The 27,279-nt window shown below is 36.2% G+C and overlaps 1 protein-coding gene across 2 annotated transcripts in view; it reads right to left on the bottom strand.

Annotated features, from left to right (window-relative positions):
* The window catches only part of RIT2 (Ras like without CAAX 2), a 174,335-nt gene that overhangs the window by 121,710 nt on the left and 25,346 nt on the right, over nucleotides 1-27,279 (bottom strand). For both annotated transcript variants that reach the window (XM_071425788.1, XM_071425789.1), the window contains exon 3: nucleotides 1,638-1,694. In XM_071425788.1, the coding sequence (XP_071281889.1) occupies nucleotides 1,638-1,694 (57 nt within the window). The remainder of the gene's footprint in view (nucleotides 1-1,637; nucleotides 1,695-27,279) is intronic.

Below are 27,279 nucleotides of genomic sequence, written 5' to 3' on the forward strand. Positions count from 1 at the left end.
GGAATAAATACTGATGGCAGGTGAATATCTAATAATAAAGATGGATGTATGTACATAAGTTAGTGATGTCGATAACTAATAATGTTCCTCTTTTCCAATTAGATTTAATGATTTCATTTTTTTTCCTTGAGAAAAACAAATGAATTTGTAGCAATTCCACAGTAGTTTTGCCTTCTTTAGAGATGACACATCCCATTGGTGTTTTGCAATTTTTTTTAACAGCTATAAAATTCCTAGGGACATGAAGAGTTTACATATTTTTTCATTATTTAAGTTACAACCATTTACCAAGAGTTAAAATCCAGGAAATGTGGAATACTATAGAAATAACAGATAAAAATTAAAACTGTCATTGTCTGCTCTGTGGAGCGATACAATAATTTTATAGAAGTTAAAGATGAGTTTGAAATACTTGAAAATTTCAAAGAAAACAAAAATTTTTTTGTCTGAGAGGAACTGATTTCTCTTTTTTCCCCCAAAGAAATCTTTGGAAATGCAGATGGTTTTCATGCTTTCTCCACTTATTGGACCCAGTTCTGCCATCATTTCCTTGTTATAATTAAATATTTCACGTTGATAGTGTGTATAAATGTAAGTATAAGTAAAACTAAGTAATAAAGGCACTTCTAAATTAATAAATATGCAATTCTGATAGTCACTCAGCATTTAAAGTTTATTTCAGATAAAAACATGTATTCTCATATAGTGTAAAACAGATATATGTGAATTTCTATATTCACAAGTTTATAAAGTAGGTAAATCCAACAAAGTTAGCAGAGTGTCTAGTCCCAGAGCACAACTCCATTTGCTTGAGTAGTCATTTTATGTTCCTAGAGGAGGTCAGCTAAGACTTTAATATGGGAAATAGCACTAAACAGAACTTTAAAAAGCAGACAAACATATCCCACTCCAGATTGGATTTTTCACCTTCTTTAGCGATTTTGTTTCATATTCTGTAGTTATAAATGCATGATATTAATAGTTACAATGCATAAATGGCAGAACCCTGTTTTTGAAAGAGATTTTGCACAAAGAGCATCAGGAAAAAGTATCTATTGGTAAGGCCATGACACAACTCGATTGTCATCACAAAATTAAGGTGTAATCTAAAGTTTGAAAACCTTGCTTCTATCTAAGGGCCTTTTAGAAACAGCTTCTCACTCTCTCACTGTAGCATTCACATTTTGTGAAAAAATCTCTTTGCCCAATATTTTTCTCCTGGGAAGCTGAGAAGCTTCAGAGAAAAGGAAAACAATGTTTTCCTTATTTGCTTCTCTTGTGTTGTGCTCACCTGTGGAATGTGTTTGGAGATTGTTTACTTACAAGTGATTGTTTTATTAGATTGTGGTGTGAGTTATTTTGACTCTTTGGCCAATCAGGGCCAAGCTGTGTTGTGACTCTGGAAAGAATCATGAGTTTTTAGCATTCAGTAAGTATGCTTTCTGTATTCTTAATTATAATCTAGTATTCTTTAATATAATATAGTATTATAAAATAATAAATTAACCTTCTGAGAACAGAGAGTCAAATTCACCACTCTTGCCTTCATCAAGACATTCCCAGCAAATACAATATCTCCCAGTCTCACACAGGCAGAGAAACTGAAAGGGATGAAGGGGAGAAAAACCTATACTCACCTATAGTTGGGTCATGGTAGTCAGGGAATCGATGGCTGATGAACTGCATTGTCATTGCTGCAGAGGAAGGAGAGGGAAGAAAAAATAATTATATCACCACCATGGAATAGGAACAGCCAGAAGAACACATGGATAAGTCACTCATGCAAGTATCAACTCAGATTGTGAGTGCAATTTTGTTCTATATCTACTTCTGCAACAATGCATTGGCTTTCCATTGATAACTGAGAGCTGATAAATGAAGAAAAATATTAATTAAACCTCTTTAATAGTCTTAATTTCCAAACTTCATTGTACCACTCCTGTGTACAAAGTTTTTAACACTTGGTAAATACTGTTAATCTGATATTGCATTCAATTCAAATTGCTATGACAAAACATAAAACATGATTTACAAGACTGATTTATAAAGGTTTTCACAGTGCTACAAAATGCCACCTACTGGAGTGCCTAATTTGATTTCTGATGTATTTAGCAATACCTAATTCATTAAACTTGATGCAAGAGGTGAAGTCTTCTCTTAACCACCCAGAGAACCTTTCTTCTGAAGAGACTGTTCCATGACTGAATATTAACTGCTTTTAGGAAAGTTACATGAGACTTCAGGAAAACTGCATTCTGCCATTTGGAATAAGTGGCAAGCCATGAAAGTGGAAAGTGAAATAGGTGGAAAGTTATGAATTGGAAGTGAAATTCCAATTTATGTAGAAACACATAAACTTTCATGTCCTGTCCAACATAACATCTGAAGTTCATGGGCCTTGAAAAACCATGAAAGTAACTTGGCTATTCAGTGACTACAATAACATCATCAGCAATTAGATGAACTTGGGAATTTACATTTTCTGTGTTGTTTTTTCCTCATAAATTTGAATTTCAAATAATTTGAATCTCCCAAACAATGACAGTTAGAAATAAAAAACTTTTAAAAGTAAAATATGTGAATTCTAATTAAATAGAAGGGGGGAAAAGGGTCAAAGAGAATTTTAAAAATACTGTTTGATTTTTAAACCATTTTCTTTCTATTTTTTTCTGGCATTAAAATTCATCTACAGCTACTATATAGATAGTTGTTTAAAAAGGTAGCCTACCTGAAACATAACTATCAGTCACAAACCAAGAAATCCAACATGAGATTTTGCCTCTTGTCTTGAACATCTCAGCTGCTTTCAACAACATGCACAGCAGAGGTTATGAGCAAGATGAGAGACATTTTAAAAATCTGCATATAAATATGCAGATTTGTCTTTTCAAACAGCATTCTTTTAGTTTTATACTTGTCCTTCTCGTATTTTTAAGAAACAGAGGCTAGGGAGAGAGTTTTATAAAATGATAAAGAGAAGAAGTATTAAACATTTATTAGCATGTTAATAAATTATTGCATCTTTAGTGTAGATAAATATAAATGCTAAGAAGCAGCATTATAAATTCATAGATACCCAGAGAGGGTAACTGTGTAAGAAAAAACTCATTCATGCCCATATATATTATAGGGAATAAATCTATGTACAGTCACACTCATGTCTTCTGTATTATATGTCTTCAGATGCGTTACTTTTAAGCACTATACACGTTTGACATTTTTATTTCCAGGAGAGACACATGTTTTGTTTTTTTTAAATTGTGACAGAGTTTTAGCCACCTCTGTTCTGATTGCTGTTAGTGGTTTATGAAGAACAAATTCATGTCTGATGTGATCTGCCTACTTTGCTCTTAGGAGCTAGCAGAGATGCTGCTCATATGGTTTATGCCTACACATTTCCAGCTTTCTGAGGCCCTATACCACAAATTAATTCAATTTGCTTCACTACCTGCTACTTTTTCTTGCCAAGCCTTTTTTTTTTCTTTAAAAAACACCCCAAACTATTCTGCATCTGATCTCATTCTGTTTCCATCTGGAGCTATGCCTGCGTCACAAAATCTGTAGTTATAATTGAAACAAAAATTCTCAGAGGACAGGCAGAACCCATGGTAAATGTTTTTCCTCTCGCCTGAGACAGTCACGAGTCAATACATCATTTATATCCTCATCAAATTCACAGGATTCAAGGGGACTGAAATAATCATGACTGAAAGAATCATGTTGTATTAAATATCAAATTTTCTATTGTGGCATGTAAAAGTGGAAGTGTTCCAAAGGAACGTGAAGGTGAGGACAGGGTTTAGTGGAGGCCTTTGCAGTGCTGGGTTAATGGCTGGACTTGAGGATCTCAGAGATCTCCTCCAATCTGAATGGTTCTATGTTTCTATGATTGTATACAAAATTAATCTGGAGAGGTACAGAATTTGAAAAAGGTATCAAGAGAAACGCTCAAAATAATGAAATAAGAACTCCTTACATTAATCTCCTCAGGAAAATGATGAATAAAAGCTCCCTTCTTTACACATTTTGTCCCACAGTTTCTTCCCTGAAAGCCCTTTGTCACAGGCTCCTCCTAATAACCAGGGGAAGGAACTTCTTTGGCCTCTTTACTCTTTGTCACCTCTCACCCGGGGATTTAGCACTCTCTCACAGGAAGAGGGTACAGAATGAATTGACGTACACACTGATCTTTTTAATCACTGAATTAAAATGTAAGATAAGGAAATTGGTGTACAGGTAGTGGGAATTGCAACTCATCTTCCTCTGTGTGTTCCTTAAGATAAGAATTTGCATTTTCTGCTATACCAAACTTCAGAAAGTATTTTCAGAGCAGGCATAGCTGGTCACTTCATGTAAGGGAAAGCAATAACTGATGTGCGGCTACAAAAAATAAGTTCCTTATATCAGGAGAACAAAGGACAAAGTCTCCAAACATTTGATGTGCAACAACAGCTTTGTCCAGTTCTACCAGGCATTCCACAGACTCGGCTGCTGGATGTGCAGAAATTAGCTCTGAATGATGGCTGAACGTTGGTGGAGTGCTTCCCAAAGGAAAACGACCTTCAATCACCACTGGCTTAAAACCAAGAAGCTCAGCTGGAGCCTTGGGAATTAGACCTGCCCTATCTGGGCTTCCCAGCAGGACACCTGCCTCAGCTGGAATATGCTTCTTCATTGCTACTAACATCAGCTCCAAAGTCATTTTCCAGAGTGAATTAATTTTGAAAACTAACAGAAAAATTGTATTGGTATTTCATGCTGTGTGTTGAAAATATTCTCCTTGGTCCCGCGGTTTTCCACATCCATTACCTTTTTTTTCCCCCTCGTATAAATTAACAGTCACACCTAACAAACTCAAACTGTCATTGAATATTCTGTGAACTTTCTCCTTTGTTAATCCAAATTATACTACACCAAATTTTTGCAGGTCTATAAATTAGGGACCCTTGATTCTGATTTATGCCACAAACAAAGCACAAAATGTGGCTTTAAAGAAGGATTTGAAAATAGAATATATACCTAGGACTGATTCTTGAATAAACACATATACATGTAAAAACAATGTTGGTTAAGAAATGGTTAAAAAACCAAATCAAACCAAGCAAAACCCTCTTAATCCATAGCAGATATTGTGAAACATTTTGAATTGCAAGTTGTCTGAAAATTTTTAATGAATATTTTATGACACTGTGAAGATCATTTCATTTAAATAGGACATGTACATCACACAGAAGCTATGATAAGTAAAAGGATCATTGTTTCAGATGAATAGCATCTTCTTTATATCCATCTGTGGCTAAGCAAATGCAGGTTGCCCCAGCTGAGCAAATGTAAACCTGACATACATGACTGACTATGCAACTTTAAAGTTTTCCTGTCTTTTTGAAACAAGAAAGGGTTTCAGATCCTTCAGATCAAATCCTTTAGATTATTTTTTTTTTTTTGCAAACATGCTCATACAGTGTTCATTAACTATCTAAAAGTCTGTACATTACACCTGTGCTGGCATAGAAATAGATATGTTTCCTTTAAATAATAAACTTAGTCCTGTCTTCTACTTTCAATATAATTTTAAATCCCTCTTAAAATTATTTTATTTTCCACTGAATAGAAAATGCCATGCTTAGAAAAAGGCTGAGGTCACATATTTATTCTGAAGCAAAAATAAAATTCATCTCAAGAAAGAATTAATCTTAAAAATATATAAGTGTGAGTGTTAGTGTTCAGAAACACATAATCACATAAGCGATTATATGCAGGTGCTTTTATTAAGAGCTCTGGGTGTCAGGAGTATTCAACTCAAATCTGACTCTGACCATACATCTGAGATGAACATGTTTTTGTATTCTATCGTTATATAACTTTCATGTTAATTATTAAACTTATATTGTTCTGTTGTATACATAGATTTCAGTCAAGCATGGCATCTCATGGTGCCCCCTTAAATTTCTAACATAGTTTCTCATGATTCTTCTTATGATTATACAATAATTATATTTAGTTACTAAACAATCATCACATCTAACAATTATATCATTTATCCTACTGCTTACACAGGTGCAACACAAAGCCTAACATTTCATAACATAATCTATTTTAACATTTTCCCAGGTCCCAACTATCATGAGTGAGCTCACAAGCCAATAGGAAAAATGTTTTGCTACTCCTACAGCTGTGAAAGCAGATAGAATAGAATCCCACTCTTCTCCTAATTTTTTCTAAATTTTATTTATACCAAAAACTTTGAAAGCAGTCCTATACTTATTTTTCAAGGTTGGAGAGTACGTTGCAAGCTTACACAATATTTGTTATGCTAATAGTATCCCTGATCTGAATATTTCATTCTTCCTGTCCCTCTTTATTCACCCAAGAGCTTCCACATATTGACATTCTCCTGGGTGATGGCATAATAAATCTGTTTCCAACAGAATCTTTGCCCTCATCACAAATCCTACAGCCCTAATCAAAGTACAAATCCTAAGCCCTCTAACAAAATTACCGCAGTAGTTGCATCTCAGAGACCAGTGATTACACAGGGTAGAATTCACATAATTTTAATTTAGATCCACCCTTCCAGTGGATCCTTAACCCATGTTTTCTATAAAGATTGAGGTTTCAATGAGACCAGTATAGAAGATGGACATTAAAAAATATAATATAGTAAAGTGAGTGGATTTGAGAATTACTTCATAATGCTCATGAAAAAAGAAGAGACCACATAGGTATTATTACGATAGGGAAGGTGTCAAAGAAACTACAGAGTCTAAAAACAAAGAGTGCAACATAATAAGAGACATTGTCATGGGAAAAGAATAAATAAATATATTTTATTTAAAAATTTAACATGCAACCTTGCCTCTGTCTATATGGAATGTTAAAAAATTTCTAAAACATGGTCAGGGCAAGTTGGATATACTTTATTTTATTATTTAATAAGGAATTTGATTATTAATAAATATATAAAAAATATATTTTATCAAAATTAGACTATTTCAATAACTAGGCAAGAACTATATTGCTACTATTTTATTTCTGAAATACTAAAGAGTTTGAACAGTTCTGATCTGTCTGGTGCTTTCATACCCACAAGACCTTAGGAGTCATCTAAAATGTATTGCCTTTTCAGAAGTTCATGCCTGAAGACTGTAATGCTTACTTCTATTTTGTTAGCTTGGAAAAATTACAAATATCCCTATAACTAATTATGGATTTTTAGATTGGCATATTTGATAAATCATCATTTGCAATTATTCCTCTACCCACTGAATTTTAACCAACAGACACTGAGCAAGTGAGTGTCCCCAACAAGGGCAAGTGCTGGATTCTGCACCTGGGTTGGGGCAGCCCTGGGTGTGCAGACAGAGTGGGGAATGGACCCTGGAAAGCAGTGCCATGGAAAGGGACCTGGGGTCCTGGTCAGTGGCAAGTGGAATTTGGGTCAGCAGTGCCCTGGCAGCCAGGAGGGACATCCCTGTCCTGGGGACATCAGGCCCAGCATCCCCAGCAAGGCAAGGGAGGGGATTGTCCCACTCTGCTCTGGGCTGGGGCGGCCTCACCCTGAACACTGTGAGCAGTTTTGGGTGCCTTTCTCTATATGAGAGAGATATCAAACCTTTAGGAGGATCCAAGGGAGGCCATGAGGGTCGTGCAGAGCCCTGGGGGGAAGGAGGGGCTGAGGGCACTGGGTCTGTCCAGCTGGAGAAGAGGAGGCTGAGGGGAGACCCCAGGGCAGTCCCAGCTCCCTGTGAGGGAAGAGGGGCAGGATCTGATCCCTGCTCTGTGACAGGGACAGGACCCCAGGGAATGGCCTGAAGCTGTGTCAGGGCAGGTTTAGGTTGGGTATCAGGAAAGGTTCTTCACCCAGAGGGTGTCTGGGCACTGGAACAGCTCCCCAGGGAATGGGCACAGCACCAATCCCAGCAAAGTTTGGACAATGCTCTCAGGGACTCAAGGTGGGATTGCTGGGGATGGTGCCGTGCAGGACCAGGAGTTGAACTCAGAGATCCTTGTGGGCTCCTTCCAACTCAGAACATATTTTCATTCTGTTATTCTGTGAATAGTAGGAGGTGAAGACAGGGTTTGGGTTTTTTTCAATAACCCAATGAGCTCTATGAACGACCTTAATACTCACAGTAACAGAGTTGCTGGAGACACCAATAATTATGAAATACATTTGGAGGAGAAAGAAATTTCAATATTCTCTAAATGCAACCTGAGAGATTTCATCTGTGTTCAGTTTCTGCAAGTTTAATGACTCAAGGTCAGAAAGACTGAGAAAAGCAAAAGGTATTAAAATTAAACAAAAATTTTGCTATGAAACAAATGAGAAATATTAGCTATGAATTAATTTAGGCTATGGACCAGGAAATATGTTTAGGCATCATATGAGGAATCTTCTGGAACAAGATTCAGACATGAAAATGGAAAAAACCTTTTTGATTTGAAATAGTTTTTTTTAAGTGAAAGGATTGAATCAGTGAAATATTACATTTTTTTGGAGATTTTTTCCCCCTCTATTTTCAGTTTCAGGTAGGGAAAATGTTAATTTAATGTATAGCATTTTAATAAGGATGACATCTAGAATCCGATACACAACTAATATCAGTTCTGGAAATGAAGGTTTGGTTTCCTGAAATATTACATGCTTTAGTTTTCAAAAACTTTATAAAACTTTTTGCTTTCCAGGAAGAAATTTTCATCTGGAAATCATTGTTTTCTAAAACACAAGGATAATTTAAATGGCCCTAGATTTGTGATCTTCTTGGGGTGGGAGGGTTACCAGAAGAACCTGAAGGAGTTTCATATACAATTAATGAAGTCACAGCCAGCCCATCTTCAGCCTTTACGGCTTTGAACAAAATATGTTGCATTTCTGAGTTTGTTTTCCTACAATTTCCTAAGAACATTTTTCTCTATTGGCTGGGTGACAGTCTCTCAAAGGACTATGTGATTGGAGTATGTAAGTTATTTCTTTTGGTTTTATTTGCATTTATTTTATCTACACATGCTGCATATATATTACAGTATGTTTTAGAATAACTAACTGATTGGTTTAGTCCCCTGAACAAAACAAAGGGAGTGGTGTGGTCTGAGGAGCATTTATTTGGGTCAAAAAGATATGTGAGAAGAAGTGTGATGTCTAATACCTGGTATTTTTTATTGTACTTCATGAAATTTAAAGAGTAAAGGGCAGGTACCTAGAGATACAGAGCAAACTTTCTAGCAATCAGGTATTTTTGTAGGTTGATTATAGTTATTTTATATAGTACGATTGCTCCATGACACGGTAAATGGTAAAACGTATGGCTAGATCAAAAACTTTGATTTTTTTTTAAAACTGGTTGCAGTAAACTCAAAGATCTCACCCCACAAAAATTTACTTATATCTTCATAGTGCCAGAGGACGTGAGCATTTCTAAGCAGAAGTTTTTATGTCTTTTACTCTGTTCTTCCCCAAACACCCCTACAGACTAGATGCACTGACGGGAGATCCGTCTCGAGACACCTTTGTGGTGGCCCGGTACAGCCATTTTTATATTGCCATACCCTTTAAGGAATTGGCCAAAAGCTTTACCACTTGTTTCAGGAGTGAATGCTGCAAGATCTGTGAGCTGCAATTATTAATCTTTCAGGTGTTACAATGTATTATTAATTGAGCATTAGCTCTGAAATGAAGGCAAGAGGAATTTTATTTCTGTGTTAAGCACATTCTGGTGTACAAGAAAAGTACAGAAGATTTTTGTAATACAATCTCCTGCATAGGCTGGGATGCTGCTACAGAACTGAATTTTTATACTTTGGATTTTTTTTTTGCTAAATTGGTGGGTGTTTTTTTCACCTATGGAAGCAGACATCTACTGAAAAGAATATCAGGCAGCAGAAAGGAACAGTCTTAAAATCAAAAGTCTTTTAAATCTAATTTGTATTATTAGAATGAAAATTAAACACACAAAACCCCATGCAAATTTTAAATAGAAAATCAAGTTATTATGGTAGCTGCAGCAGAAACAGAGAACTTGTCCACTCTTGCCACTGTAAAGTAAGAGCAGACTGTAATCAAAATATGTTGAGGTAGAGCTGGTGGTAACAGAGAAAGGCAGATACTTTCTTTGGAAAATAGTCAGTTTTTAATTACTCCTCTTGCATCAAAATGAAACAAAAGGCTCAACGCAGAAACCTATATGTTGAGACAATGAGTAAAAATAAATAATTAGGAAGAAGGTGAGTGGAAAAAAAAGGTAGAAAAGCATATTTTGTTTTTGATGATCTTGAATGAATAGATTAAAATCACTACCCAGAGAGCAGTTCTCACCCTAGTCTCTTCTATAATCATTGGATGTAGAGATACGAATTCTCAATACTTTCCTTTAAGGTGTCATTAGTAGAAAAATGATAAATACTAGGCAGTGGTTACAGTTTTCCAGCATGGACTGAAGGATGAACAGAGAAAATGGGCAAAAAATTCGTCCAAGACATGAGAAACTTGTAGGACAACACCATTCAGGTAAAGTGCTCTCATGTCAGAAAAGTTTCATGTCTTCTGAATCAGCACAGTCCAGTGAAAAATGGCTGTATTGAAGACTTCTAACTCCCATCAATATCTACATCCAGACTCAGTTCCAGGTCAGAAGGCAGAACACACTGCGTTGTAAAATTTGTGTTAAAAATTCCATTTAGTGGTTAAGGAAACAAAGAAGTAGATGAAAGTTGCATTTTTGCCCACATAAGAGACATCATCATAATGTGATACAAATTAACGATAATGATAAGGTAGATTGCTACCACTTACAAACCATTTCCTCCACAGTGTATCCCCGATCCCTTCTCAGAAATTCTCCCACAAAAATACTGAACATTCCCTACCCTGCTTAGCTTATGTGACTTGACAAGATGCCTTAATAAACAGAAATTACTGCTGGTAAATGCTCCCATTAGTGCATTTTCCCACCGTGTTTCTTCCATCAAGTTAAAATCAGAGAGAAAACTTAATGTGTCTTCTACTGTTCTTCAGTTAGCAAATCCAATGGCAACTTAAGCCTTCCATTAGTGAGCAATCCAAAATATAATGACATAAATAGGTTTTAAAGCAGGCTCCAGGATAATGTGATTTTTAAAGCAGAATACATTAAATAAAGCTAGAAAGACTCAATTTTCACATATTATTTCAGAGAAGAATAGAACTGATCTTGAACTATTGCAGATAGACACATTTCAATTAAAGTCAATGGTTAGTACTCTTTTTTACAAAGGGAATACAGCAAACAAGAAATATAGGGTCGTTCTTCATACAAGGGGACCCTGGCTTGCTGCTAGCAGCCTCAAGTATCATAACGTCACTGAGAAAAACCCTTTCAAAAAAGGATAAAGTCATTTCACTCAATGGAAAAAAAAAAAAAAAAACGTCTCAGCAACCACATTTATTTCTCTCCCATTCTCTTTTTAACCGTTGACGTGTTTCCCTGTAATGATAACTTGAGATGCCCAGGCTTGGTTTGCTCCTGTTTCAGGTAGTGGCAAATTGAGGTTGTTTGCAGCTTTGCTAACATTAACTAGTGGTTAGCTCCTGTGCTTCCTTCCACGTGAAATTACACCCCATGCATCAAGCAGTGAGGAATTGGCAGTGACAGCAGCTGTATTTTCCTGTGAGTGGGAGAGAGTAGCTGCTGTTCTGTAACCTGGCACCAACTTTTCTGAACATCAAACCTATGGTTTGGAAAATTGATGACATGTCAGAGAGGAAGACACAGCTCTTCCATTTAAATCCTCTCAGAAATCTTATTCAGGGTTAAAGTGGAGATGAGGTTTTTATTCATTCTTTTCTTTCCAATGCCAGGTTTTCTCAATGTATAGGGAATTGAGGATAAGATCCAGATTCACGGATAATTGGCAGCTAATTCCCTCTGACTAAACAGGCTTTAGGTGTTTGTCTGCCCATGGTGATCTGTACTATAACCTTTTGTGCCTCTCTCAAACACTCAGGTGTCTTTTTGAAAGTTTATAGAACCAGGGAATTCTTTAGGTTGGAAAGGACTTCCAAGCCCAACCATTTGCCCAGCACTGCCCAGGCCACCACCAACCTTTGTCCCCAAGTGCCACATCCTCATGGCTTTTAGATCCTCCAGGGGTGAGGACCCCAACACTGCCTTGGGCAGCCTGTTTGTAAAGCCTGCAAATGCTTTACAAACCTTTTAGTAAAGATATTTTTTTCCAATATTCAATCTAAGCCTTTGGCTCAACTCCATTTCTTCTTGTTACCTGGGAGAAGATATTGACCTGCACCTGGTTCCAACCTCCTCTCAAGGCAGTTGAAGAAAGTGATGAGTGTTGTTGATGATTAAAATTATGATCTTGTTTCCTCTGCTGATATAACTTCCATTGAAATTAAAATACTGTGAGAAAATTGGTTTATGATGAAATTTGAGACAGGAAACTGTACCAAATAAAGGAAAATTTACTGGTTTGGATTGATAGCATCAACATTTTTAAAGTATGAAACTGATTTAATAACACTACTGTTATATATTTAATAATAAATTACATATATTTACCCTTCTACTATAAATTAACATGATTTATAGATAAGTATTTATCACTTTCATAATTATTTTTTCATTTTTGTTTATTAATGTAGTTTAATATGCTGGTTTTCCTTTTCAGTAAAAATGTAAGCAAAATCTAAAACATTGTATTTTTATCAGAAATTCTCTCATCCTTTCTTTCAATATCTGACACATGTTTTTCCTTTAATAATCATGGTGGTCAAATAATATTTAAAGGAAGTAGGCTAACAAAGAAGGAAGCATTTCTGAAGATAGATCTTAAGTCAGAAAACTGACTCCAGAACATTATTAAAATCCCAACAAGTATTTTAATTCTTTAAAAACATTTGATTCTTCCCAGAATGTTGTCCTCTATAATTTATTTCCTAAACATATATTTTAATTTATATTTCTCTTAGTGGATTTCTTTTCTCAGTGGAGCTAAACCAGCATTATGAGTGGAGAAGTGTTCCTCACTGCTGAGGTGACTTTGCACTCAACATGTTTTACTTGTCATATCTCAGATATTTTCTCTCTTAGCTAATTAGGCAACACTTCACAACAAAGTCAAACCTGCCACATTAACTCTTGCACCAAACACGAGTTCTTAATGCCTTTGCTACTGTACTGAAAATGTTTCTGTAAGATCAGGGAAAGGTGAACCTTGATTCTCAGTTTATTCCCCCTGCATCTGCACATGAACACATCCAAATCTATAAGCCTGGTAATTATGAACTGTTACCCAAAAAATGAATCAAACTATTGAGAAAGCCTGGAATGGAGGAAAATGAGATGTCCAAGGTGGAGAAGTTCTGTGTTGTAACTCAGAATATGGTTATGGAGGGAAAATAAAAATCACAAAGAAAACAATATTCAGAGAGTCAGAGAAAAAATTTGGCTTGAAGGAACTTCAAAGACCAACCCCCTGCTCTGGGCAGGGACATCTCCCACTAGATGAGGAATCTCAAAATCTCATCCAAGCTGGCCTGGGAACTTTAGACTTGCTGTAATAGACATCCTACACTTCTAAACAGTAGCTTTAACATTTTAAGGACGTGGAAAGGAATATAATATCTTAACATCCAAATACTTCAGAGGCTGAAGTTAATCGGGAAGAAGAGAGTTTCTAGACCCAGAAAACAGCAGGTAATTTGGAGACAAACCAACCGGAAATAATGAGCTATCTCAGAGGACAATACTGACCCTTGTGCTTTTTGTTACTTTCACTTTATGTAGTAATCACAGAAAAACTCCTGAGGAAGTTTTATGTGATTGTGTGAATCTGGGAGACGTGTTTGAGCTTTTGACAGCGCTACTAGCTCTCTGTCCTTTGATTATCTGTTCTGTGAATGCTGATGAAACAACATCTTTTCTGCTTCAGTTTCCAAACCTTCAAGCAAACCAAGGCAATACCAACATGGACAGAAGCTCTGAGATTTATGGGATTGCCACATAAGATTTGGCCTTGATGCATTTCTTAACTGTTCATCTAAAACCAAGTTAGTAAAACCATGAAATTTTTAAGAACAAACTTAACCAATCCTTTCAACATGAAATTATGTGGAGGAAAGGAGGCAGGAGGCACGAGATGAAGCATTTTTCACAAGACAATCAAGTTAGTGATAGAGATCAAAAGACTGCAAAGAAAAACTACAAAAAAAGTGAAATGAGGCCTCTCATCCTCTTCCTGCTTTCTCAGTACAAAGTTGGCTGGAAGTTGACATCTGCCAAAAGCACATTCATATGGCTTGACACATGTACGCGCTACATTTTATGGTGATATATTAACAGCAGGCACGGTTGCCAGACAAGTTTGGGGGTGAAAGGTAGCACTTCAGGCACTAAAAGAGGTGATTTATTACAGCATTAGTGTGCCACTGAAAAGGTCAGAAAGCAGCAAAACACATACAAAAAGTTTTAGAGGGTTCATTGTAATTTCACATAGAAAACCTACATTATCCTAATCAGTCTTGTTTCCTCAGCGTGAATAAGAAATGTTAAAGCTCTCAATATGAGCAACATGGAAAGACTTGACAATGTTGGGGTTTTTTTTTCCTACAGCTGGAAGGACTCATGACCCAGGAACACTTAAGCCCCAGAATAGGCTGAGTCTCAGTCTTTCATTCTTCTGGGCTAAACTTACTTTTGTGCATTTCGTAATACACTCTCTGCCCTTGGTGTCATTTATTCTGGTGTGAACCAGCTGTCTCAGGGGTTTATGGTGCTATACATCACCTTCACTTGATGGCTGACAGAAGCCCTATTTGGTGACCCTAGACCTTTCCATGAAAAATCAGCAGCAGGTGAAAAACCCCAACCATACCACTGAGTGACCAAACCAAACTGAAACAACTTTCCAAATCTTCCCACTCTCCCCAGACAAACATAGTGTACAAGTCTTGAAATTTACATTAGAGGCAAAATTCTATTCAGAATTTTGAAATTTAATTTGGAACACAAAACATAATGGGGTGAGATAGTTGAATAAAAACATTTTTGAACTTTGAAAAAGAATCCTTAGAATCAAAATTAACTTCTTGTTCATAAAAGGCCATAAAAGAGAGATATATGTAGCCATTTATGGATTTTCCTAATTACTGTGGAAATTTGTTCTATAATCAGATCATCTTAACAAAAATAATTTTGCCCCATGATCAGGAGATTTACTTCATCTGCTCCATTGTAGGACTAGGATTTATGTTTTCCCATTCTCTACAGTAATTATAACACTGAAATTTTGTATTGGTGGTGCAGAGGCATCATAACTCATCTCCCTAAAAATCATAACTTGACAGCTGAAAACCAGAGAAACTTTTTAAAGACAAGCTTATGACTACCTTAAGCACAAAAACCCCACACATCTTCAGGTTACAACAACTGGAAATGTTCCCTTAAGTGTGTATATATATATATATATATTAAAAGAAGCATTTAGGGGCCCAGTGAGTAAGATAATATTGAAGTACTCTGCATGCTAACAGTGTGAGGACATTGTGCTATGCTGATTCAGAAATGACTCAGCTCAGTTACCAGAAAAGGGGAGAATCAGGTCTTTTTCAAAGGTACAGTGATATAGATGTGACAGAATGACTCATCCGTCACCAGTGTTTTAGTCAGCAAAGTCTTTGGCTGAATGGCAAGTATTTATAACTGGAAAATAAAGTCACGCAATCAAAAGGAAGTAAGCAAAAAAGATCTGGGTATTAAGCCTGTTTTTTAACATCTGACTATGAAGTCACTGCATTCCATAACCTGAACACCATTTTAGTGCCAAATCAAATCCATTGAACAATCTGCTTTTTGTATTTCTCTCTATTTCTGATTCAGAGAATATATATTCTGCAGCACTCACCTAAGCACAGAATGAATAATCTCTGTCCATTTTCTTGTGAAAATATATGTTTTCCTCTGCAGTATGTCTTTCACTAGAGGTTTTACTTCAGTTTTTCATGGCATGCATGATAGGCTTGGAACCTCTTCCTTTGAGAGATTCTTGCATAAAAGTTTTGAAGGATATAAACCAAGATACACAGAAATTACTGTGAGCTTCTCCATTGATATTAGCTGGCATGTCATGTAAGTTTTTTACTTGTGCAATGCTCTTTGCACAATGTCCTTCAGCAGGAGTATTTATATATCTTCAAAATAAACCATAATGAGTGAAATTGTAACTCTGAGATCAGTGGCAAACCTTTCTATTTAGGCTGAAATTTCTCTTTAATCTACATATAACTGTCGCTATTTCCCTTTATGTTTTGCAAATGAATACACTTATCACATATAACTTTCCTTTGGTGCATGTATGATTTCATAGCTCAAAATATTGATGTTTTAATAAAGGGGAAAGAAGAGATATTAAACACAGCTTTCTGTTTGATTTTTTTACTAAAAAAAATCAACTCCTGATTATTTTATAAATTGAAAAATATCTTTTCTTGCAAAGAAAGATATTTTTATAAACACTCAGATCTAGAACTCATCTAATTCCTTTAGACAAGACATAAAAAAAAGAGGTACAATTATACAGGATCTTCAAATCTGTGCATAGGTGCAACCCAAGCAAATACAGAGTATATGGACCATGTTCAAATTATTTCCTGCCAATTGCAAATTGACTGATTTCACTTATGACCAAACAGCAAGAGCTGTCAGTGGTATTTGGGAGGTCTTTATTCTCAGATATGCTATTTCATTCAGTAGATTTTATTTTTCCTCAGAAATTTTCTGACAAATATATATAGAGAGAGACAGATAAATAAATACCGGGGCAGAGGGGGGCGGGGGTGTGAGAGAGAGAGAGAGAGAGAGAAAGAGAAAGAAAGAGATGCACCAGTATTTAAAGAGAGAGATGCACCAGTATTTTCCAAGGGAAAAAAGAAAAGATATCTACAAAATGGTTTCACATTCCAGTTTCTCATCATAGTGATGTAACTTCTCAGATGCCTCACCCTGTAGGAGCTAAGGAGAGTGGTCACAGCACCAGTGGCCATTCATGCCAATTTGCCTTATTTTCTGTGTGATAAATTTACCTCTTCAAAAGCATTTTGCAAATTTTTCTCCTTAATCTGATATAACTTTTGAAAAATAACCTCATCTGAGATCTTTAAATGCTTTTAAAATTGTCAAAGATGTCCGTAAAGCAGACACAAAAAGTCAAGAAAGCAGAAATAATGCAAAAAGAGCAAATAATAGAGGTGAATTGAACACAATTCCAGTTACCATCAGAACATCAAAATGTAAAATTTCATAGGGAATGTTATACCTCTAATAATATATGCTTTTGAAGTTGAAACTGGAGCACTTACTTTACTTTAAAGGCAATGAGGCTATTTGTATGCTTAAAGACAAAATTATGCTCATGTGAATTACCAAAATTGGGTATAATCTGCTAATTTTCAAAATTTAGCAATCCTCAGTGAATTCTCTTAGTATAATTTTAAGTTAGCAGAAAGGTGTAAGATTGAAAATCAAATCAAGGCAAACCAAAAACTATTCTGTAGAGATTTAGATATTTAGAGACACTGTTATTAAATCTATGTATTTACAGAATAAATAGTGAAATCTGTGAAATACATTTGTGACTTTTAAAATATTTATATATGAAATAAATAAATATTTTGAGAAACAAAACTTTTGGAGAAACTAAATATGCTACAAGACTTGCATGTCATCTTGGTAATTGGTTAATATGTTGGCACAGCTGATGCTCTCAGGTTTTTAACTTTTTTATTGACGTTGAAACAATATAGATAAAATACATCATAAAAGAAAGCAGAACTTTGTAAAACCCCCTGAGAACTTACAGCTCAGGAAGACTGCTCTGTGATGGTCTCTGAACTATGTGTAGACCAGTGCTCCCTCAGGGAATTTTCTGAAGAGCTAAATCCAGTATGGTAGAAGGAAAAGATAAATTTACCTCCCACCTATGGGTTTCCTTTTCACCTAGGTCAAAAACAAGTGCTTATGCAGCTGTACAGAGGATAGTTTTGCCTCCTTGGCAGTTTCAACACTCTCAACTAAACAACTCCTTGTTTTCTAACCATAGCAAAGGTCAGACAAACAGAAGGTCTGACAAACCAGAGAGATAAATAACCCAGGGAATGGGATGAGGAGAGAAGCTTTATTATTGCCTTAAAGACTTCTGGCTCACGGTTTATAGGGAAGCCAAGTAAGAAGTAGCAAAGAACATGAAATGTTTATGCATGTCTGTGGAATCCAGTTATTCTCTGTCTTCCTGCCTTCCCCTAATTTACTGTTCTAATCAACAGACCTATTTTCTGCCCCCCTGGATACCCCCATCCCCCTGATGGGGTTGGCGTAAATAACAAACAGCTCCAGCCCTTGGCTTCGCCAATATGAAACACAGGATACAAAATGAGTTACTGTAAATAACACAGGGACTGGTGCCGTAAAGCTGTCACCTTTACCTCCAGGATTTTCCTTCCTAATAGACCTGCACGCTTCCCTCTTATCATCCACAGTAATTTTTTTTATTTTTTCTAAAAAAGCTGAAGCTGCTATTAGTCAGATAGGAAATAATTTAGGGGCAGCAAGCAAAGGCACGTTTCCTTAATAAACAGCAGGGTCAGCAATAGCCATTAGGAATTTTGAAGTTATTTCTCTGAAAGGGAGGTTCTGATTCTGCACTCCTTGGCTTTGATGATAAAATTCCTGAGTTTTGCGGGTGGTGGGAAGGATCTGACCAAACTCTTTAATAAAGACTTGTAGGCCACTGAAATGCTGAAGTAATGATATTCCAAGCTATAGCGGGGGATTTATTTATTTTAGGTGGGTGTATCTCTGCTGCCACCCTACCTGTTCTTTTAAATTACAGCTTGAGTCTAATTTTCCAGCTATAAATAACAGCAAAATTAAGCAAACCATGTATGCAGTACACTCCAAATATGTACAGCATAGCAGTTTGAAGCTGACATTTGGCTTAGTAAGAGGGAAATCTGATGATTTTTGAGGTCTGTTTGCATACAACAGTCAAAAGTTCAAAGAGGTCATGATGTAGTGTAATATTATGAATCTATTACGTACAAATGCAAATGTTTCAATGGGTGAGTTGGTACAGCTTTATGAGCTCTTTATGGCCCATTTTTCCTATTTTTTAAAAAATATTTATTGTCATGCTGAAATTCATGCTTATACTAGGGAGAGACCTGAAATTCTAGATTTTGCCTAGATATAGACATCTGTGTTCAGCCCTAGAGCTGAATGACTTTCAAATCTGTTTTCTGTCTCCTGGTCTCCATCTGATGTTCACTGAAGCCAGAATTAAGTGGTCCTTGGGTCATATCCACAGCCCTAAAGTGAGCATTCATTTCAGCAGCTGGGGTGCAGATGTTTGACAAGGCAGATGTCTGTGCCCAAGTTAGGCAGAATGAACATCCCAAATGTCACAGGTGCCTGCAAGTGCTAGGTTTTGACAGGAGAATCTGCAGCAGGTAACTTCACCTTTAGAACAGGTGCAGCAGATAACACACAATATTTAGAATTTAGTTGCGTGAGCCATCTGAGCACACAAACATTACAGCAACACTCTGAAGCTCAGAGCAGTGCCAAAAACTGAGAATCACCATCTGGCCCAGCACCAATGGCTGGGCCATTTCTGGGAAGAAACAATTTACAGATTGAGCTCAGGTAATAAACTTCATGTCTCTCATTATAATAGACTTGTGATGGGGGTGCACTGATTCAGGGGTTACAAAAAAATCAAACCACTAATCCTGCACTGAGCCTCACCTTTACCCAAACTAATTGCTCAAAAGTCTATTCAAGCTTTTTCTGTGGATAAAATTTAATTCAGAATTTTGTCGCTCATTTTATTCGATGATGTCGTCATGCGTCCCCTTCATTTCAACCACATTCTCCTGTGATTTTTTAATGCCTTGAAGAAGTCACAAAGGAATTGCATCCTAGACACCAGCAAGGAGCTGAATTTCCACTGCTTACCTAGGAATTAATGCAATCTCACAGTTCTTCAGAAGAGCTGGTGTTTTTCCCCCAGTTTTACCAATTTAAGTCTCAGGGCACATAAAATCCCCATCTAGACAAAAGAGGAGTGAAGACAACTCTTATTTCTTACCCCTTACCACAATTCCATGCTTCCTAAAAGTTGTCATGGAACTTTGGGTGACAGCAGCTTGAGTTTCCCCCAGAATCAAATGAAAAAAACTTCACTTATTTTAACTGCTTTTAAAATAACTATTGCTGAAATAACTATGTGAGAGGAATATTGCATAAAAGTGACTGAAAGAGAAGGAGTTTATCTTTTTCTATTTTTTTTTTTTTTTACATTTGAGAAATGTAGACAAAACTAAGCATTCCATTAATTATCTGAAGTTTTTCCTTAGCATAAATCTTGTGGTTGAATTTGCACTGCATGCAATGATGAATACTGAATAAGCAGCTAGTGGCATCATCCAACAATAAATCATGGTTTTACCTGCCCAATTTTGCATTTCATACAGAAATGTTAAACACAGGGTGAAATATCATGATTATATACACAGTCATGCACATAATTGTTTGTAGAGACACACATGAACATATAAACACACACACATGTGCATTTATATTCTTAGCTGCAGATCATTTATTTCTGCACTGCTATGATGCCCTATTTGAACCTCTATCTCTCAACCTCATTTAATGTGAGATATTCAGGTTGGATCAAAGGGACACAATGAAAATCTATTCATGCACAACTTAAAAAACACAAACTTGTCTTTGTTTAGTGACATTACTGCTACAAAAATCTATAATGTGTGCCTAAAAGTAATATTAAAATATATTTATTGAGGCAGCACAGGTAAACAAACACATCTTCCTTTAGGATTCTGTAGAATATACAAATTATACACTGAATGCAACCAGAAGTCCATTACAATTTGTGTGACGCACTCTTTTTCTGTTAAGTAGGCAGCAGGTATATCACAGGCAATCAGTTTAATTTACTTATTATATTTCCTGATTAAAAAATACAGGGTTTGAGGAAAAATATTAGGAAAAAGTCAAAGACTATGAAATTACATTTCAAGTCAAATCAAGTAGAATTTTTTTTTTTTTTTCCTGATTAACCGGGGAAGTGTAAAATTAACATTTTAGCTTCTGGCAATATTTATATCGGAAATATGTTGATTACTGTGAAGAATAATATATAACCTGAAAATGTGGTGAATTAGATCAAATTAAAGATTCTTGTATTTGAAATATTTACAGAGGTTTGGGTAGAATATATTAATTAATCCCAAAATTTCACCTAATACACAAGGATGTAAATCTGACAGTCAAATACCATCTGCTGATATGAAATATCCTCTACATAATCCACAGACTGCCATTTGTTCATATTCATACAAGAGGTGCTCTGAAGTCTAACTTCATGAGTTCTTTGTGGAACTAATTAAAAAGGTTTCAAGACAACTACTCTTCATATTTAAAGTAGACATACTTTTAGTACTTTAGGCCTTGAAAAGTGACATATTGCTTTTATTTCAGCCCCAGGCACAGTGCAGGTGATCTGTTTGCAATTCTGCTTTGTTTTACTGGTGACACCAATATAGCTGTATATGTCAGCAACCAAAGAATAAAGGAAATTTTTTAAATCTGAAATTACAGGACTTTCCAGGGTGGCTTGCTACTAGCAAATAATAAAAGCCTCTAAGTCAATATGATTTGTTTTCTTTGAGTGATGTTTCATGGCAGTAATCGCTATAAACAGTGGCAGTTATGATTTCACAGCTCGTGCACCATTAAGCTTCATAGAATCAGAGCATCATAAAACGGTTTTGGTGGGAAGGGACCTTAAAGCTCAAGGAGTTCCACATCCTGACACTGCCTTCCACTATCCCAGGAGGCTCCAAGCCCTGTTCAGCCTGGCCTTGGACACTTCCAGGGATGGCACAGCCACAGCTGCTCTGGGCACCCTGTGCAAGTGCCCCAGCATATTCATCATAAAAATAATTATTTGAAAGTGCTGCTCGGAATTAACTCTTTCTGCTACAAACTGGTAGTCCTCATCCTTTAGCTACAGGCTCAGTGAAAATTCTCTCTCTGTCTTTTCCTATAAATCTCCTTTAAGAAAGGCCTCAAAAAGGTCTTCCCAGTCTTCAACTCTTGAAGGTGAAGGACCCCAGCTCTCAGCCTCTCTCCATAGCAGAGGCGCTCCAAACTTTTGGTTTATTCACCAACGGCTAGGAAGCATTCTGGAAATCTCTGCTGAGTTTATAGTACAAGACAGATGGGCAGAAGAAATTTTCTTAAACCTGGAGGAGACTGCTGTTGCAGTGACATATATAAAAATATATTAAAAATAATTGACAACAGTCTTTATATCTGTCACAAAATAAAAGATGCCATAGTTACATTATTCAACAATTGCTGAATCATGTCTAGGAATTTCTACTTTCTCCAGTGGGTGTAAAAGCCTTTAGATTACACTAGCTGTAAACAGCTATGTTTTACATGTTTAAGTTAGGTGAATTTCACATAGGAAAAAGCCATATATCCTGTTTCTTTCAATTCTTAACATTTTCAATATTCCCATATTTTCAGCCCAAAAAATTGCCTAAGTGCAACAGATAAATGTCTGTTGGAATAACTCCACTGTTTATTATGCTTAGGTTGAAATTCTCCTTTTTATCTCTTTCCTCCTTCACTCCATTATTTAGGCTATTTAGGAAGACTTGTCCTAGATACAATTTGCTATAAATATTTATCTTTAGAGAGGTTTTTTATCATCTGAAGAATTTGGAAAAGGAGAAACCAAAAAAAAACCCCAAATCACAAAGAAACCAATGAAGGAAGTATGGTATATGTATTATGGTATATGTAACCACCAATATTAATTTAAAAAGAATTATAAGTTCTACACTATGGTGGAAGTTTTAGAGTTAATAGTACTGAAATGAGACAGAATTTTAACTCTATCAAATCGTTTTCTGCAAAAGAGAGGTACAGCTGTTGCCAGCACTAATGGATGTGCTTAAGATGAAAAGGACAAAAACTGTTAAAAGTGAAGAGAATCTTAATGGGAAAAATGAGTTAAAAGTTGTCAACAGAAAACTGAAGATTTGGGAAAAAAATACATTTTAGGTATTTGTCTCTCTCATTCTTGCTGAAGTAATTAAATTATTTTTCCTCCAGTTTTCAGACCTAAGCAACTTTGGTGTAAACCTGTGGTACAAACTGATTCAATTTTGGATCAGTTCTGTATCTTGGCAAGACCTAATCCTACTAAGAATCTCTGGTACAGATGTTATTCAGAAAACCTGCAAAATAATTTATTTATTAAAGTGTTCAAGTGCATATTTAAGAATTTTTTTTCAGTAGGATTTAAGCATACAGTTATAGTTGAATGTGTTTGGAGTGTCTACTCTGACTTGTGGAGAATTCATCCTATAAGAAAATTTACAAGACTCTTTTGAATCACTGAGAGAAGATCATAGCAGACTTTATTTTAAGGTCATAATTTTCAATTATTAAATCCTGAATCGGGGAAGATTTGAAGATGTGTACAGTGAAGGGTGAATTTGGTATTTAAAATGCTTTTTCTTCTGAACATTTTTCTCTTTTTTCATTGCTGCAGCATTTTGAGGCAACATGCACTAATTTTGTAGATAAATCTTTTCTTAGCTACCATTACTAAATGATGCCATTTTACTCAGCATGACATATGAATTAAATAACAAGATATAATTTCAGAAAGAATACTTGGCATGATCAGATCTGATAGCACTGTGCCTCTTGAAGCATTTATAGAAGATAGGTGCATGATCCTGAGAGTGATTGCTTTTCCTACTTCAGTTTATTCATGTCCTCATCAACACTGAAACACATTTTAAAAGAACTCACTGAATTAAGAAATTATATCTCTGCATGCTATTTTGTTCTTATTTCTAAAGTAATTGTAACGTGGATGTTTACAAGACTGTTATTTCACATGTGCACAATAATTTTCATGTTAAAACCACTTCAGAAATGCTGGATACCATGATGTACAAATTCACAGGTAAAGAAGAATGCAGACATATTGTTGGTTTATTGGCCACTTGATCAGGTAGTGAACCTACTAATACTTCCTGTATTAGCAGGAAACACAGATCTCTGCAATGTTGTGATTTACCTGTTTAATGCCATGCAGCACTTTATCATTTCAGTAGAATGGCGGGAGCAGTGGTTTCTGACAATTCAAGGAACACATGGGAATATTTAAATGCTGAGAGGTAGGTGAATGATGTCTCATGCAGAACATACATGGGAATGTGTTCATCCACACACCAGGAATGGCTTTCCAGTGGGCTTCATGAAGAGTTTAGTGAAATACACATTTTTCACTGCCTGCTGATTTCATGATTGTGCATATGTGTATATTTTTATATGATCCTTCTTTATTAAAAACATTTGCTGTCCAGGAAAGGAATTAGATGACCCTAAAACTGTTAGATGACCTCTCTTAACCAGAGTTTTAAAACCAAACCTGCTTTCTTCTTCAGGAAGCCTACTACCACAAAATACAACAACACAGAGAGAATTTCAATAAATAAGCTGGATTTTACATGGAAACCATGAGGAAACAACACATTTTTAATGCAAAGCATATTGTATCATACATCATAAATCCAGGGTATCCCTGAGTTTTATGTATCAAAGTTCACATGCAAGAACTCGTGGCCATAAACCTCATTGCGAAAATTGTGTTCCAATTTCAAATTTGCCTTTAAGATCATCAGTGATAAATAAATTACAAAATCTGTGACAACAAGGCATGTCTTTTGACAAATATCCTCAATATTTAAAATAGCAATACAAGATGACAAATGCCAATGAAAATTCATTTTACCCTCCATCATTACTCTCCCATGATGTAGCACACCAGTCAATGGAAATTTTTTTAAAAAAAAGATATATAGAACCATTTCACATTGATCCAATTGATTGGCATATCCAGAATCGTTGACCATGTTGTGTTTGATGGGTCACCATTTGTCTGCCTGTCAGTTTTACTGTGTGTGCTATCAGTGTGATTGCACCCCAGGGCTGTCTGAATTACAGTGAACATGGTGTGCCGTACTGGGAGGACAATACCAAACTGGAAAATAAAGCAATTCACAAACAAACTAAGGGAATGCTTTCCCTGTGTAATAGCAGCTCAGCATATGCAAAGATAGATGGCATGTGTCTTGGATAAGTGCCCAAGCTGAAAATATGCCACTCTAGATTTCTCACAGCATAAACAGTGAAGTGCAAGAAGTAAATGAAGAAATAAGAGTTATGGCGTGCAAATGCACTCCAGCACAAATAATGGTTACTGTTCCTAATGATCTGTTTGGGAAAGGTTGCAGGACCAGGCTGCTGGCTGCTGCATCAGGCAAAGCAGGATCTGGGCTTGGGAATATCAGCCCTGCTCAGTGTGCTGCACACAGCTGAGATTCCTTTCCTCCCTCTTCCTCAAGAATGGATGAATTTCCCCTCTCTGAGGGAACAAACCAGACACATCCCTTCTGTGCTCAGCAAAGAACCCTACTCCCTGTAAGCTGATTTACTTTTTATTTTCTGCCCAGGTATTCCTCGCTGCATAATTATAGTCTGTCCCCGTCTTAGCATGTTATTAGTCTGGGTTAGTGATGCTCCTTCAGAATCCCTCAGAAGGAAGAAAATAGTGTGAAAGATTCATGAGATTACAGAGAGACAATTTTACAAAACTATTCCTGCCTTCTCCTTCTAGGTTTTGATCTGATTTTTGCAAAGTGCAATGCAATTAGAAGCTGCATGACCATTTTTATTACAAGGCAAGCTATGCAACATCAAAGTAAAATCTTCAGTCCCACTGAGCTACACAAGCTGAGGATAATTGCAGTTTTAGTGGCCAAGACTTGAAAATGTGAGCAAATACCTCCATACACATCACAAGAAGCTAAAACCATAATAACACACCTGAAAAATGCCAGTTTCTGTAATACAAAGACATCACTGATTATGAGGATGAGAGGTTAAATTACTCAAAATGGAGATTTTGACTCATCTGCAGTATCATATAATTTTAGCAATGTGCATGTCTTTCAAAAATTAGTCTGCAAAGAACATTTGTAAAAGGCACATTTTATTTTAAATAAATATATATATTTACTATTTAGTGCAGATGTGAGAGTTAAAAGATCATTTAAAGACTATTGTAAGATTTTTCCCAGTTCCTTCCTAAAAGTCTATGATGAAGATAAACAGCACATTTCTCTTGAGAGCTGTAAAACCAACAGACAAGTTTCCCTTAACATACCTTCATTTTGCTTTCTCTCCTACAAGAAGGCAAGTAGCATTTTTTTTATTGTTAATGTAGGTTAAGAATCTTCACTATAAGGAGTAAATCCAAGGAGAGCACCCTGGTCTAGTGGAAGGTGTCCCCATGGCAGGGGAGTTGGACCTACATGATCTTTAAGTTCTCTTCCAACCCAGGTCATTCTGTGATTCTGTGATTCTGTAATTTTATGATCACGGATGATTTTATAGCAACAAACCTACTGGCTAAGACAACCTCAGTTCCTGAAGAATCCTTGGAAGTTTTTGGATATGATATAGCAGATATCTGGATCTGTATCGCCTAGTCAGGAAATATTTAGAATTATGCATTCATATCATTAGACTGTTTGGAAAATGTGTCAGAAGAATTCAAGATCAGAATATTGTTCAAAACAGTGTCATTTTACAATTATACTCATGTTATGGACATCTAATTGCAAATCATTGCAGTCTAGTTCCCAAGTATTGCTCTAGACTCTTGTAGGTCTGTCCCTTTAACAAATATTGTGATAATTCCTGTTACAAATGACTTGCAGTTACACAGGGTATAGCTGACAACAAAGTTGGAGAAATAATGACTCTGGGAAAGTTAAAACTGCATTTAAATGTTGCCAGCTAAAGGTGCTCACTTCTACATCACATATAAAGACAAGACATTTCAAAAGAAAAGCGTAATTAACAAGGCATATAAATAATTTAGGAGCCTGAAGACAACAGATGCTGCTCAGGCACTGCTTCAATAGATCTGCACACTGAAAACACATCACTGAAGTCTTCAGCAGCAAAGAACACGATCTGCAGAGCTGCTCTCAGGTACCAGGAGCTTGCAGCCGTCCACAGCTACAGTCTGGGCCAAAGGGTCCCAGATACCAGCACTGGGTTAATGAGCTCTGTGCCACTCGCTCCTGCCAGAAGGCAATTCCTGTCAGCAAGCTAA

This window comes from Agelaius tricolor, unplaced genomic scaffold (genome assembly GCF_023055355.1).
Source record: "Agelaius tricolor isolate 1412-34295 unplaced genomic scaffold, bAgeTri1.0.p SCAF_4, whole genome shotgun sequence".
NCBI lineage: Eukaryota > Metazoa > Chordata > Aves > Passeriformes > Icteridae > Agelaius > Agelaius tricolor.